Source organism: Talpa europaea (genome assembly GCF_964194135.1).
Source record: "Talpa europaea genome assembly, chromosome: 8".
Classification (NCBI taxonomy): Eukaryota; Metazoa; Chordata; class Mammalia; order Eulipotyphla; family Talpidae; genus Talpa; species Talpa europaea.
In genome coordinates this window covers 23,337,483-23,353,062 of record NC_140075.1, presented here as the reverse complement: position 1 = coordinate 23,353,062, position 15,580 = coordinate 23,337,483, and the positions used below count along the sequence as shown (strand labels likewise).

General features: G+C 48.9%; 1 protein-coding gene across 1 annotated transcript; it reads left to right on the top strand.

Annotated features, from left to right (window-relative positions):
* Positions 1-11,540: 11,540 nt before the first annotated feature.
* Positions 11,541-15,580, top strand: COMMD4 (COMM domain containing 4; the record flags this gene model as incomplete). The annotated part of the gene is made up of 8 exons (XM_084240118.1): positions 11,541-11,546; positions 13,555-13,626; positions 13,849-13,914; positions 14,149-14,188; positions 14,427-14,546; positions 14,720-14,800; positions 15,131-15,307; positions 15,386-15,580. The coding sequence occupies 8 exons, from the start codon at positions 11,541-11,543 to the stop codon at positions 15,424-15,426; spliced, it is 603 nt and encodes a 200-aa protein (XP_084096244.1). The 3' UTR covers positions 15,427-15,580.

The window sequence follows — 15,580 nt, the reverse complement described above, 5'->3', positions numbered from 1 at the left end:
CACGTGCCTACTGCATCCACATTTTAATCCCCTATCCGGTTCCATGCTTTTCGGACAAGGGTCGGTCAGACGGTTCTAACCACTTGACCAGTACAGAATGGGGGGCTTTCGGAAGGAACAGAAGGAAGCGGGTGGAGAGAGCCTGGGACCCTGCACATACTCTCTTCATTTCTGATCTCTCCCAGGCATGGGAGGGCTCTGTCCTCTGGTTCCAGCCTGCTGTGCTGACCTGCCATGGCCCCTTCCTCAGACCAGCTCCCACCCGATGCCCCTGTCCTCCCCTATGCCCCATGCCCTCCCATGCCCGCCAGGATGACCACATACTGGCTCCGAGAGGTACCAGAGAGGCTGTATGAGAGAGGAGGCAGCACCTTCACCTCATTGCCTTTCTAGGAAGGGTGTCCTGGGCTGGGACGATAGTCCAATAGAGAAAAACCCCAAATTGATGGCTTCCCTACCAAACATTCCCTCCCCAAAACAAAACAACTAAAGGGGCCTCCTGGCTCTATACTGCTGAATTATGTTTGCTAGTGTTTTGTTGAGAAATTTTGCACTGAAGCTCATACAGGATTTTGGTCTTTAGTTGTTTTTTTTTTTTTAAGATTTATTTATTTTTATTTTTTTTAAGATTGATTTATTTATTTATACAAGAGCTGGGGTACAGGCCAGATGCGTGGGAGGGTGAGAGGATTCACCAGAGACAGAGGGGGGAACAGAACAGGCAGATTGACTGAAATACACTGCTGAGGGGAGCAGCGGGTGAGACAGGAGAGGTCTGCCGCACCATGTGGGTTGTTTCCTGGCTGGCGGGAATCGAATCCGCGCTACAGAGGCTGCGGACAGCTTCACTGTGCAGCGCTCAACCCACTGCGCCACCAGGGAGGCCTTTTACTCAACATAGTACGGGGAACTTCTAACCAGAGCAATTAGGGAAAAAAAAGTACATAGAAAGTTGAAAATGAAAAAGTATAAAAACATAGTGCCCTCTTGTTTATAGATGACATCCTACAAATATAGATGAAAATCCTACAAATTCCATGCCATAAAAAACCATTAGAATTAATAAATTAACTCAGCAAAGTAGCAAGATACAAAGTCAACATGCAAAAATCATTTGCATTTCTATACACAATGAACAATCTGTCAAGGAAATTACAAAGCAATTCCATTTACAAAAAACATCAAAAAGAATAAAATTCTTAGGAATTCGGGCCTCCCTGATGGTGCAAGGAGTTAAGCACCTCACTGTGAAGCAATTCGCAGCCTCTGCAGCATGAGTTCAATCCCAGGCCGGCCAGGGAGCAACCCACATGGTGCCGCAGACCTCTCATGACTCGCCTGCTGCTCCCCTCAGCAGTGTACTTTGGTCAATCTGTCTGTTCTGCTCCCCACTCTGTCTCTGGTGAATCCTCTCACCCCCCGCATCTCTGGCCTATACTCCAGCTCTTGTATGCATGAATAAATAAATCTTTAAAAAAATTCTTAGGAATTAACCAAGGAAGTGAAAGATCTGCACAATGGAATTACAAAGCATTGTTGAAATAAATTAAAGACACAATTAAATTTAAACACATCTAATGTTAATGGATTGAAAGGCTTTATAATGTTAGAATGTTAATACTACACAAAGCTATCTACAGATTCTGCTCGATCTTTATTATCTACAGATTCAGCTCGATCTTTATCAAAATCTCAATGATTTTTTTTTTTTGCAGAACTAGGAAAACCCACCCTCAAATTTATATAGAATCTCAAGGGATCCACTTGAGATTAATAACCAAAACAATCTTGCAAAAGAACAAAGTTGAAAGACTCACACTTTCTAATTTCAGGAGTTACTATAAAGCTATGATAATCAAAACATGGTAGTGTTGGGATAAACAGACATATAAACAAATGGTAGAATAGAGAGCCCAGAAATAAACTCTCATGTGTATGGTTAAGTGATTTTTAATTATTTTAAATATTTAATTTATTTAATTATTTTAAAGATTTTATTTATTTATTTTTTGCATAGAAGAACTGGGGTGTAGGCCAGAGGTGCAGGGGTGGGGTTGAGAGGATTCACCAGAGACAGAGTAGGGAGCAGAACAAGTGAATTTACTGAAATACACTGCTGAGGGGTGCTAGGGATCAAACTCAGGCTGTCTGAGTGATAGCACTGAGACTTAACCTTTAGGCCACCAGGGAGGCCCTGGTTAAATGATTTTTGACAAGGGTACAAGACTATTCAATAGGGAAAGGATAAAAATGTTGGAAAAATTAAATATCAACATACAAGAGAGTAAAGTTCTAATACCATTTAAAAAATAACACAAAATGGATCAAGAAACTAAATATTAGGCCTAAAACAATAAAACTCTTAGAAGGAAACATGGGAGGCCTCCCTGATGGTGCAAGGGGTTAAGACGCAGCCCTATGAAGCAATCCGCAGCCACTGTAGCATGAGTTTGATACCTGGCCAGGGAGCTACCTACATGGCACGGCAGACCTCTCCTGTCTCGCCCACTGCTCCCCTCAGCAGTGTATTTCAGCCAGTCTGCCTGTTCTGTTCCCCATTCTGTCTCTGGTGAATCTGCTCACCCCCCACACCTCTGGCCTGTACCCCAGCTCTTGTATGCAAAAATAAATCTTTTAAAATAGAATAACCATAAAACTCAGCAATTTCATTTCTGGTTTTATACCCAAAACAATTGAAAACAGAGTCTCAAAGAGCTGTATGCATACCCATGTTAATAGCAGATTTATTCACAATAGCCAAAACATGGAGGCAAAACAATGATCCACTGATGGATGAGTGAATAAGCACAATGTGGGATATACAGAAAAAGGAATATTGTTCAACCTTTAAAAGATGAAAGTTGTGCAACCTGGATGAACCTTGAGGACATTATGCTGAGTAATATAACCCAAAGGAAAATGTGATTCCACTTACATGAGGTCCTTAGAGTGGTCAAAATCATAGAGACAGAAACTAAATGGTGGTTGCCAGGACTTGGGGTTGGGGAGGCTGGGGAGTTATTATTTAACAAATACAGGACCTCAGTTTGACAAGATGAAAAGGGTTATGGGAATGGATGGTAATGATGACTGCCCGACAGTTGAATGAACTTTAGACCAATGAACTGTACGTTTGAAAATGGTGAGGATGGTAAATTTTTCTTTCATCAACTCTTATACTTGGTAACCCTGAACTATAGATTGTGTAAGAAAGGCAGAAAAATGCTTGACTCTACTGTTATTTGTTTTTAAAATAAAAGTTAGTTCACTAGCATGCGCCAAAGGTGATTAATTTATTTTCTCCCAGATGCATAGAAAGACAAGCTTGACTTAGTCAACCATCAGCTCAGAGCATTCAGATTGTTAACATCATTGATGCGTTTCAATTCACTGCAGTTCTTTTTTTTTTTTTAAAGATTTATTTATTTATGGGGCAGCACTCCCACTGCCCACCTGTGACTATGCAGGTGCCTCTTTTTACCAACTCTTCTCTGCAGGGCAGCAGCCTTCCTGCCTCCCCATGAACTGTCAAGGCCGCCCATCTGCAACCATGCAGGCCTCTCTCATCTAACCTGTCCCTTCTGGGGCAGCTCTTCCTGCCCACTTGTGTCTATGCAAGTGTACTGTACTTTTCTAACCCTTTTCCTAATAAACCATAAACCTGCTTTTTAAATATATATAAAAAAGATTTATTTATTTATGCATATAAGAACTGGGGTGTAAACCAGAGGGGGGTGTGTGTGTGTGTGTGAGAGAGGATTCATTACAGCTTTTTTTATGCCAGTAAAAGCCTCTTCAAAGACAAATGGAGGATTTAAAGAAACTCTTCACCTGCCCCTGGAGAGTAGAATGGGCAGAAAATCAGGCACAGAACTGAATAATAAAAATGGCAGAATTGCAAAGGAAACTGAATTGCAATAGGAGTGAAACTCCTATTCTAAACGTAGGGCCCCAGACAGAAAAGTAAGGGATCCCACTATCGGTACGGGGGCATTTGATTGGCTATATCCAAGAACGTGGAACCTCCTGTCTCCCCTTCATGTTACGGTCTAGAAGAAGACCCGCTCCCCTAATTGCTAAAGGACAGTGCAACCAAGGTGAAAGGAATAAATTGCTCTCAGACCCTAGAGCACAAAAGAAAAAAATGTATGTGAGTCTTCTTTGAGGCTTGCTTTCACAAAGAGCAGAGCCTGGAGGCTTTGGGCAGAGGACACAGCCTGAGCATGTGCAGACATGACTAACCTTGAGCTGAGCCCCAAGCCGATCATAGAAGAGAAGGGGGGTTACCCAGAGCAAAGGGCCCACAACAGAGGTTTAAAATGCCAGTTAGCTGGCGGGGCGGGGGTGGGGGTGGTGGTGGTGGTGGTGGAATACCTCTTCATACACCTCCAAGTATGGACTGCCCTGTAACTAGGCAATAAGCTTCAGCCAATCATAATTCTTTGCTCTTTATGCACGCCTCACACATACCTACTTTGTTTCAGCCCCACTCCCCAAAACCAACATAAAACCCTTCCCCAGCCCAGATGGGGTAGATTTGAGTTTTTGCACCTGCCTCCTTGCTTGTGACTTACAATAAACTTCTTCTCTCAAAACCTGGTGTCATAATAATTGGTTTGCACAGAGGCAATGAGCCCATTGTCTCCTCCTGCCTGGAGGCCAAGAACTTCCCTGAGGTGGATGCCTTCCAGAATGTGTCCCTGCTCATCGCCTGCCCACACTGCCCCAGACCAATAGCCAAGGTCCGTCCTCAGCACATCCCAAGATCACAAGTACAGCCCTACTTGGCATGAAACAACTTACTCATCAAAAGAGTTGCAGGAGCTTAAGAAGAATGTACTGGAAGAATCTGGGCGAGGAGCTGTAAGGGAAGAAGAGGGCAGACTCTAAGGTTTTATATATGAGAACTTTTGGAGCTGGGGGTTCTCTCCTGTGACTAAGGATCATGTCCTGGCAAGGACCCCTGGAGCTCTGCCAGCTGCTTGATGCAAAGACATGACGGTTGCTGTAGTAAACGAAATAGAGATTATATAACTGCTTCCCAAGTGTCAGAAGGAGTCAGAAGATTCAGGGAGTTAGGCAGGAAGGTTTTACCAGAGAACCTACCGCTTGACCGAGTTCCCTTAGAGGACTCACAAGGACACCCCTCTTCAAGTTAGGAAGGATGGCGCCAGTGAGGGGTGCCGGAATCCTTGAGCATTTCAAGGTACTATCCTTTGCAGGCCACAACTGACAGGCACAGATGCTGCCATGACACCAGCCTTCTGAACTGTTGTGTCGGGCAACACCACACTGACAAACAGGAGTCGTGGAGCAGGCTGCACAATGCAGGATGCTGCTCACTAGCAAGATCCTGGCCCTTTATTGACACACGTAATAGGTTTTTAGGAGATTAGGGAGATTAAGGAAAGGGGAAGGGTGCAGAAGATTAGGGATTGTGAGTCTGCCCTCCAGGCACTTCTAATCTACTTGATGCTACACCCTAATCCCCAGCCATGGTTCTAATCTCATCAACAAGGCCCTCCACTGATCAGCTTCTGGGGTCCCTTGTCATACATTGGTCCTCGCCCCCCGGGCATTCCCAGTCATACCTAGTGATGTATAAATCGGGAGTATGTGTTATGCATCGGTCCTCAGCCCCCGGGGAATTTTGGATAAACCTCGTGATGCATAACCTTCCCAGTGTGATCCAGCTTTGTGCTCTTGTTTGATCTGAAGGGTTTAAGGGTTAGGGCTCCTGTTCCTAACTGGCCGGACCACTTTGACCTTGTTTAGGTGACAAAATGGTGGCCGTATAGGCTGCCTAGGAGTAGCAGACCCACACTGAACGTCAGTGGGGAGATGCCAGAACAGCAGAGGCAAGGTGATGGCATGTAACCATTAACAAGGTGGATGCAATTAATCTAATTGGCAGCCACACTGGCTTGAAAACCGGAGGGCCATTACCTGCAGGATCTGTGGTGTGGGCTAAACACAAATGATATTTTTGAAGCAAGTTCTGCAGGCAGTTGGCTAGAGTATTGCTTGACTTGCAAACAAAACCAAAGAATTGGCAAGCAAAAGGCTGCAACAAAAAATGGCAATAATCCCTTGCCTAGTTGCAGACAGAGACAACTGAGATCTGTAGCCTGTTGATCATAGGGGAAGCGGGACATTCTTGAGAAAAGACTCTGCAGCATTACCACCAGTATTGTCAATAAACATCACCTCAATTATTCTGCAAAGGTCATTCACCAAAGTAACTGTATCTGGTGAGTAAAGAATACCCAGAGGGTATTTAGAGGGTTATTTTTTTAAAAAGATTTATTTATTTATGCATATAACAGCTGAGGTGTAGGCCAGAGGTGTGGGGAGGAGGAGCGGTGCAGGGTAGGTAAAAGGTATCAGGCTTTTCTGCCCTCCCACCATTAGGATAGATGAGGGAACCCTGTGGTCCTGAGTGCATGCCTGATGGCGGGCACCTGGAGTGGGTACACCTGGGCTGAGAGATTGGACTTTTAAGGGCGGCGTCACGGCGATGCCAGCAGCAGCAGAAGGAGAGAGAGCGAGAGAGAGAAAAGAAACATATCTTCCATTTATCTCTCCTCATCATGTTCAGTTTTTCCACCTCTTTTGGAACACATGGAGCATACCCATGTTTATATTTTTTTTATTTTTTTTAAGATTTATTTATGCATCCAAGAACTGGGGTATAGGCCAGAAGTGTGGGGGGGGTAGAGGTGACAGGATTCACCAGAGACAGAGTGGGGAGCAGAACAGGAGGACCGACTGAAATACACTGCTGAGGGGAGCAGGAGTGGTCTGCTGCGCCATGTGGGTCACCTCCCTGGAGGGCGAATCGAATTCGTGCTGCAGTGCCTGGCGATAGCTTGATAGCACTCTTTCACCCCTGCGCCACCAAGGAGGCCCTGCCTCAAAAATTCGACCCACTTTGATCTTCCTGAACTCTGGCTTTCTCTCCGGCTGGCAGGTGGACAGACAGAGCTGGGCTCTCTGCTTGTCTCCACCTCCTGAGGCAGCCTCCCCCTCTGTGCTTGTCAGGTGGGTGGGCTGGGACCAACTGATGGGTCTCCTGTGCCCCAGGTGGGCCTGGAGATCCTGGTCTACACAGCAAGTTCCACGACGCACACCAGCCACCTGGCATTCTGCGATCTCTCATTGTCCCTCACGTGCCTCTCTTGTATTCCCTAGCTAGACTGACATTGGCAAACACTAGTTTGTTCTCTAACTTTTCTGCTCATGGGTTTCCTATGCTTTATCTTTACAGAATAGTTTTCCAACAGCCACACGATTGACATTTTTGGCAAGATTATGCTTCGCTATGAGGGTCTGAACTGTGCTTTGTAGGCTGTTTAGCAGCATCCCTGGCGTCCCCTCTAAATGCTAGCAGCACCATCTAGTTGTGACAACCAAAGATCCAGACATCACCAAATACCCACTGGAGGCAAAAAATCACCCCAGTTGAGAACTGCTGGCCTAACCACATTACTCCTGACTTTGCCGGGAACGCTTCTAGCATGAAAGCATACCGGCATTTGTAGACTGCTGTGTGGGGCTAAGATACTAGAATACTGTATCAAAGCTTACTCTGCAAAGAGTGAAAACATGACTTTCATGCAAACGAAAAAGGAATGTGTGACAAATATTTTATTTGGATTAATGAGGGTAGCAGTAAAATGGTAAAGCTAGTTCAAGGAACATTTTGAGAAAAAGGATGTATAGTGCATGGGGAAAGTTATTTTGAATTATGTATTGAGAGACAAAATGTGTTCATGTCCTACAGGGCAACAACACTGTGATCTTTGGAGTTACCTTTCCTATGGAACAGAAATCTGTAAGTTAACATGTATGTTAACATAGAAGGGAGGTACATTTTCCTCCCTTAGTGGTTTGCAAAGCAGAGTCCCCGAACTGGCAGGAAGCAGCAGTGTCACCCAGGAGTTTGTTGGAAATGCAAATATTCATGTCCCAGTCCAGGCCTATTTAATTAGAAACTCTGGGGTTGGGGCCCAGCACCCTAAAAAGCCCTACAGGATATTCACACATACTCTAAAGTCACTGCTCTAAATAGTCAAATAATCTTTATTTGTGAAACAAATACCTGTGAGCAATGTTCATGTCCCTAAAGTACACACCGCCTGCCGTTTTGCCATAATTCCAATTTAAATAATTTGTCTACTTGATGTTTGCTGTTTTGTTTCCCAAATACTCCATCAACTTAAGGCAGTTCTCACCTATTTTCATCTGTTTTTTTCCCTCCTTTCTTAGTTAAAAATGTTCTTCCAGGGCCTCCCCTGGTGGCACAGTGGTTGAGCGCTGGGCTGCGAGGCTGCCTGCAGCCTCTGCAGCACCGATTTGTTCCCTGGCCGCCCGCTAGGATCCCCCCACCCCAACACACACACAAAAAGGTCTTCCAAAGCTATCCATTTTTCTCTCTTTTTATCTGTTAATATAAGACACAAGGTGAACCATTCTAATAGTCTTCATTTTTCTCTTTGACCTGCTATAGTATTTTAACAAAGTTTACTCCAACATGCAGATGCTTGTGATTTTTAAAAAACTCTTTATAAATGAGTTCAATTTTCAAGGGACTTGGGAGGCTTTCCATCTCCTTCTATTTATGGAGCAGTTTAATTGTCACCCACTGATTGCTGTGAAAGCTCAAAAGGCTGAAACAATAAAACCAGCTGGGCCTAGTGGAAGGTGGTTGGGACATGGAATTGGGTCATCTCAATTGACTGTTCAATTCTTCCATGGCTATTAGTGTATTCTCTAGTGTAGCCTTGTTATTGCTTTAGTTTTTTGTTTTTACCTCTTCAAAATATCAGAAGCTTAGTTTTGGAAATATATAAATACTGGGAAAATATTCAAAACTTAGCTTTCCTAGACCATTCAAAATATTGGAAGCTTAATTTTGGAAATATTAATATTGGCGATATAAATATTGGAAAAATATAACTATTGGAAAGCTTAGTTTCCCTAGGCCGACCATGCTCAAATCACCAGTAGGCTGACTACCGCACTTGCAAACAACCTATTGTAACAGGGTGGGGCATGGATTCGCCCCTTTTCCATGTCCCTCTGCCCCAGGTGCCTCCTCCAGGACTTCTCTGGCTCCATCCTGCTCCCTGTCTCCTCAGTCTCTCCTCCAGCTTCTTCTCTCCCTGCTCAGCTCTACCCTCCCTTGGGTGGGGCAGGAACCTGGAACCTCCGCTTTTCCTGGGGCCCACCCTGTTACACAATTAGATGATGAAAAGTTTAGATAGACCTCATTGTCGGTGAAACCGTAGGGAGAGAGTTCTCATTAGCATGTTCATTGAGCCGATTCTTTTTGCTAGGCACTAAGGGAGAGTCATGGAAATAAAGTCATGGAAACTCATTTATAAAGAGTTTTTTAAAAATCACAAGCATCTGCATATTGGAGTAAACTCTATTAAAATACTACAGCAGGTCAAAGAGAAAAATGAAGACTATAAGAATGGTTCACTTTATGTCTTATATTAACAGATTAAAAGAGGGGAAAATGGATAGCTTTGGAAGAACATTTTTTTTTTGTTTTTGTGGGACCCTCGCAGGCGGCCAGGGAACTTGAAGGACTGGAGTGAAGAAAGTAATGCAGTGCGGGCTGCTGAAAAATGTGCTTCCTTCTGTGAGTGCTGATTGTGTGTGTGTGTGTGGGGGGGGTGGTGTCCATGTGTGTCTGTACAATTTTAAAAATTCATTAAACTTTGCCTTTACAATACTTGCAACCGTCTGTATGTGTATTATATTATAGCAGCACTATTTACAATAGCTAAGCTTTGGAAACGACCCAAATGCCCAAAAATAGATGACTGCATCAAGAAGATGTGGCACCAGCCTCCCCTGGTGGCACAGTTGTTGAGCGCTGGGTTGCGAAGCTGCCTACAGCCTCTGCAGCACCGGTTTGATCCCCAGCCACCACTGAGGGTCCGCATGGTGTGCAGACCTCTCCTGCCGCCCGCTGCTCCCCTCAGCAGTGTATTTCCTCAGTCTGCCTGCTCTGCTCCCTGCTCTGGCTCTAGTGAATTCTCTCACCCGCCCGTGCTTCTGACTGTACCCAGTGCTTGTATAAATAAATTAATTAAAAAAATAAGATATGGTACATATCTTAGCATTCAAAAAAGATAAACACATGCAATTTGCAGCAACATGGATGGCGCTGGAAGGGATCATGCTCAGCGAAATAAGCCAAAAAGAAAAAGAAAAATACCGGATGGTCTCACTCATAGCAGGAATCTAGAAAACCTAAATAAGGGACCAGGAAAAAGACTAATTATAATAAAGTAAAAATCAAAATCAACAAGCAACTATAAACCAGAGAGACACTGGGGGCTGGGGTGGGGACAGGAGGGGTTGGGGTCAAAATAAGGGGGGTGGGGCGTGTACGGGGACGACAACCAAGATGAAATGCACACACTGTGCAAAAACGAGAAATGATATAAAAATATAGGAAATAAAATAAAAATTAACAAAAAAAAATCTGGAAACACACCTTCCGCCGCAGCCACGATGAAAGGCGGGGCTTCCAGGTGGGAAACCCTGCAGGGGCAGAGGCCCCCGCGGGAAGCACCCCGAGCCCAGCCCCGGCGCCTGCGCCCTGGACCGACAGGGTCACGCCCTCCGCCCCGCGCGCGGGCTCGTCCGCGGCGACACCGCGCGCCTGCGCAGGGCGGCTCCGGGCGGGTCCGCGCACTGAGCCGGCGCCCGGGATTCTCGCCCGGCAGCTGTGGGGACTCCGATCGCCCCGCCCCCGGAGGCCCCGCCCCTTCAGGAGGCCCCGCCCCCAGAAGGCCCGCCCCTGTGTCAGGTGACCGCCGGGTCAGCTGACCACGAAACGCCGGAAGGAGAAACTCCGGGCCAGCGCGTGTCGCGATGGTGAGGACGGAGGGTTCGTGCGAGGCCGGGGGTGCGGCTGGAGGGCAGGGCGGGACCCGCATGCTCATGGCTGCCCTTGCAGGAAGGGGCGAGTGACGCGGCGAGCAGAGTCCGCACCGGGCCCGCAGCAGGCAGCTTAGGTGGAGAAAAGCGCCTCCGTGCAGGGTGGGCGGGGCCGGCCGGGGTCCCGCGTGCTTCCCGGGCGGCGAAGAAAGCCCTCCCCCGCGGGCGGGAGCCCCCTCAGGCCTTCCCGGGCCTCCAGAAGTCTTCCCCGAGGTGCCGTGGGACTTGGAGAAGAACTTACCTAGAATGAGGCTCAGCCTTTGGCTCTGCTGGGAAGCCCATCTGTTAGGGAGCCTGAAAGGAGTCGCTTGGGGGTTAGGACTTAGTAGCCCACCCATGTTTTCGTTACTTTAATAGATGCTTTTGGGGGGTCTACTCTGTGCCAGCGCTGTGACTTACTGCAGGAGGTTGGGCAAATTCGGAAGCTTGAATTGGCACTCAGTTGAGATTTGACAGGAAGGGACCTTTGTGAAACGTCATGTTAGAAAGGCTTCTTGGGGGTGCTTGAACCCGTGCGGCACCGGGGCAGGGAACAATCCTGACTGGGTGCAGTGCCGATGGTGTGTCACCGCTTGGGAGTCATGGAGGTGAGGAAGAGAGACAGACTGTTTTTCAGACTGGACATGACATATTCAAAGGCCAGGTGAAAGAGCGCATGGCTCCTGGGAAGGAGTGTATGTCGCGTAGCTGAGAGACTATAAACAGAGACCACATCTTGCTAGGTCTTGAGAGCCACATTAAGGAGAGGGCTTTAAGAAGAGAGCGCTGGGAAGCTAGGAAGATCCTACAAGAGAGACTCAGGGAGGTCTGGCTGGGGCAGCGCACCCCCAGTGGTGGTCGTGAGTTGGAGGGCGGAGTGTAGAGGAAATCCACAGGACTTAGGGGCTAAATGCTTGGGAGCAAAAGGAGAGGGAGGTGTCTGGACTTGGTTCCCACGTGGGAATGCTCAGTGCCCTGTGAAACCCTGGAGGCCACAGTGGCTATCAGTGAGTGGGAAGAGCTCCAGTTGCTTCCATACATCCAGAGTGAGGGCCTGTGAGCTGTCAGGTCCGGCTGGCAAGAGACAGACCTGATAAAAGGGGCCAGAGCTCAGAAGAGATTTCACAGTAGCAGAAATGTGGGAAACACCAAAACAAAGAGGATCTTGTACCTTGAAAATGTGTCAACAGTTTCAGCAGGAGTGAATTGGGAAGTGAGGGCCTAGGACGGAGCATAGAAAAATGCCAGCATTTTAAAAAGTTACACAAGGAACACATTCTTGTGGTAAAATATGTAAATAATACAGTGGTATCTATAGGTAAAAATCCAGTCTTTGGACTTAAAACTCTTGCAGCATAATTTTCACCAACTTCAAACTGAAATTTAGTATTTCTTTCAATTATGAGTGTCGGCAGCGAACCCACATTTTTAGCAGCACCTCTCTTACGAATGGAAATCTGATGTTTTCACTTCAGATTTACAGCTTTTTGCACTGTTTTTATATTGTTTATACTCATCATTTCTAAATTCCAAAAGTTATTAGACACGAAATAGATCATCCATTCATTTTGAATATTAGGTAACTTTCTTTTTTTAAAGATTTATTTATTTATTTATACAAGCACTGGGTACAGTCAGAAGCGCGGGAGGGTGAGAGAATTCACCAGAGCCAGAGCGGGGAACAGAACAGACAGAAAGACGGAGGACACTGCTGAGGGGAGCAGTGGGCACGGCAGGAGAGGTCTTCGTGCCATGTGGGACCCTCGCTGGCAGCCGGGGAGTGAACTGGCACTGCAGAGGCTGCAGGCAGCATCGCAGCCCTGCGCTCAACCTTTGCGCCACCAGGGGAGGCCCTTTGGTAACTTTCAGTTAGCTCCATATGCAGTCCTTTTTATGCATTTCAAAACATCATTTAAAGAAAGGCCTACAGACCTCACCAGATGCCAAATGACTATGGCATCAAAAGGCGGAGATGCCATGAAACAGAAGGAAGTGCAGGCCCATCCTTATGCACCTCCAGTTCCTGTCCCCTGCCCCAGAATGGCAGCAGACAGCATTTTCCGCAGACTGCCATTTCCAAGGGTCCAAGGGAAAAGAAACACAGCAAATGAGGTGGAAGTAGGCCAGAGAGAAACATCCAGAAGCACGTGTTGCTTCAAGAACAGATTGTGTCAGATGCTGCTGAGGAGTTAGAGAGGGCAAGCGTCGCAAAGGGGACCCCTGGTATGACGGGAACAACAGGGCCAGTGAGCCCGGAGCAAGGCAGGGAGAGGAAGAGGAGGAGGTGGGAGAGGTTGCTCATGCTACGGTCAGGGACTTTATTTTGCTTCGTGCTGGAGCCCCGCACAGAGTGGGCTCTGCCACCCGGCAGTTGTGCAGCAGATGCTTGCTGAGCTGGTGAGGCCCAGGACAGACTGCAGCACAAAGCGCATGGCTGTGTGAGTCAGGGAGAGTTTTTTCCAAACAGCCTTTTTTTGATGGAGAGAACAAGAGGCCAGAGGGCATTCATCTGGGTTGGCTGGCTGGACCCTGGGGAGCAGGGTCTCTGGACTCAGGGAGTAGGGAAGTTAGCTCAGCTCTCCCTCCAACCTGACGGCCTCCCTTACTCTCATGCAGAAGTTCCGGTTCTGTGGTGACCTGGACTGCCCCGACTGGGTCCTGGCAGAGATCAGCACGCTGGCAAAGATTGTTGAGTGCATGGGGCTCCTCGGGGGCCAGAGGAGGGGTTGGGGGCGTGGGCTGTAGAGGTGGGGGTGTTGAGGACATCCTGGGGTTGGGGCCCCAGCACGCTCAGCCTGCCCCAGCCTGCTGTGGGACTCCGCACAGGGCTGGCCCTCTCTGATTCAGGGCCCCCACCCCCACCCCAGAGACTAGGTGGCCAGTCCGGCTGACCTAGGCCTTTCCCTCCAGTCCTCTGTGAAGCTGCGGCTGCTGTGTAGCCAGGTGCTGAAGGAGCTTCTGGGACAGGGGATTGATGTGAGTAAGGGCCCAGCACCCCATCGTCTCATGACCCTGTGACCCCTGCCTTGCACTCCTCTCCCCCCATTTGCCCTGAGACTGTGGCAGTCCAGGTAGTTAGGTGATTGGCCTCCTGGCCTTCCTGGATATCTTGTATCCTCACCACACCCAGGGCTAGGACTAGGGGCCCAGGGCTAGGGTGTCGGGGGTGAGCAAGGGTCTCTCACCCCTGAGGGCCTCCTTTCCTCTTAGTATGAGAAGATTCTGAAGCTCACTGCTGACGCCAAGTTTGGTGAGTACTCCGGAGACCTGTGGGTGACCCTGGGTGCTGGACCCAGGGCCTAGCACAGAGCTCTCCCATGGCGTGCCCTGACCCACCTGCTTCCGAGGGGAGCAGTGGGTGCTGTCCTTGGCCAGCATCTGGTGAGGCAGCAGCCGTGCTCGGGGCTCAAGGCTGCCAGGGACTCTGCTGCAGGCAGTGTGGCAACAAGGTGGTGGCCCAGTCACACCCTTCCCGCGGGTCCCTTCAGAGTCTGGTGATGTGAAGGCCACCGTGGCAGTGCTGAGCTTCATACTCTCCAGCTCCGCCAAGCACAGCGTGGATGGCGAGTCCTTGTCCAGTGAACTGCAGCAGCTGGGGCTGCCCAAAGGTACGGGGACAAGGGCCGGCAAGTGGGTGACCCGCAGGCCAGGGTTGCTGGGCAGCCGGCCTCACCGTGGGACCCAGAGCTTCACCCTGCCCTCTTGGCCAGGTGCTTGACACCTGTGCTCTGAGCAGCCCAGGCCCTGGCTTGGTATTTCAGAGACCCCCTTCTGTCCTCAGAGCACGCAGCCAGCCTGTGCCGCTGTTACGAGGAGAAGCAGAGCCCCCTGCAGGAACACCTTCGGGCCTGCAGCCTGCGTGGTACGTCCGTCTCCGGCAGGGCTGACTCCACCCTGGGAGTTGCATGCAGCATGGGAGGCCCAGTCTCTAGAGAGGAAACTTAGCCACGATCACTGTGGAGCCGTCGCAGCCTGGCTTGGCTCGGCTCCCCTAACTCTCCAGGTTCCTTTGCTCTGAGGGCTGCTGTGGATAATCTGAGCGTCAGATTACTAAGCACCTGCCCTGTGTCAAAGAGACAAGCCCTTCCCAAAGGCCACGCACCCTTGAAAGGCTGAGGGTGGAGCCAGGGTGTGGGCTGAGGGCTACCGGGCCGGCCAGCCTGTGATTCTGAGAGCCGCTCTCCACCTGCAGTGAACCGGCTGGCAGGTGTGAGCTGGCGCGTGGACTACACACTGAGCTCCAGCCTGCTGCAGTCTGTGGAAGAGCCCGTGGTGCACCTGCAGCTGGAGATGGCCGCTGCCCCAGGGGGCCCAGCCCGGCCTGTTGCCATGTCCCTCTCGGCAGACAAGTTCCAGGTCCTCCTGGCAGGTGAGGTTTGACTGTCTCTGGAGGGATTAGGGCCCCTCGCTGATGCTACCTGACTGCTGCCCACGTCTTCCCCTGCAGAGCTGAAGCACGCCCACGCCCTGATGGCCCCGCTGGGGTGAGGAGTAGCGTGTTGGGACCAGTGTTGAGTCTCTGCTCCAGACTTCTCTCCAGCAGTGGCGCGGGGCGGGGCGGGAACTCTGGCCACCTGGGTTCCCACTTGAGAGTTCATCTCAACATATTAGGATCCTGAGGACTTTTCTACCGTTGTTTTCC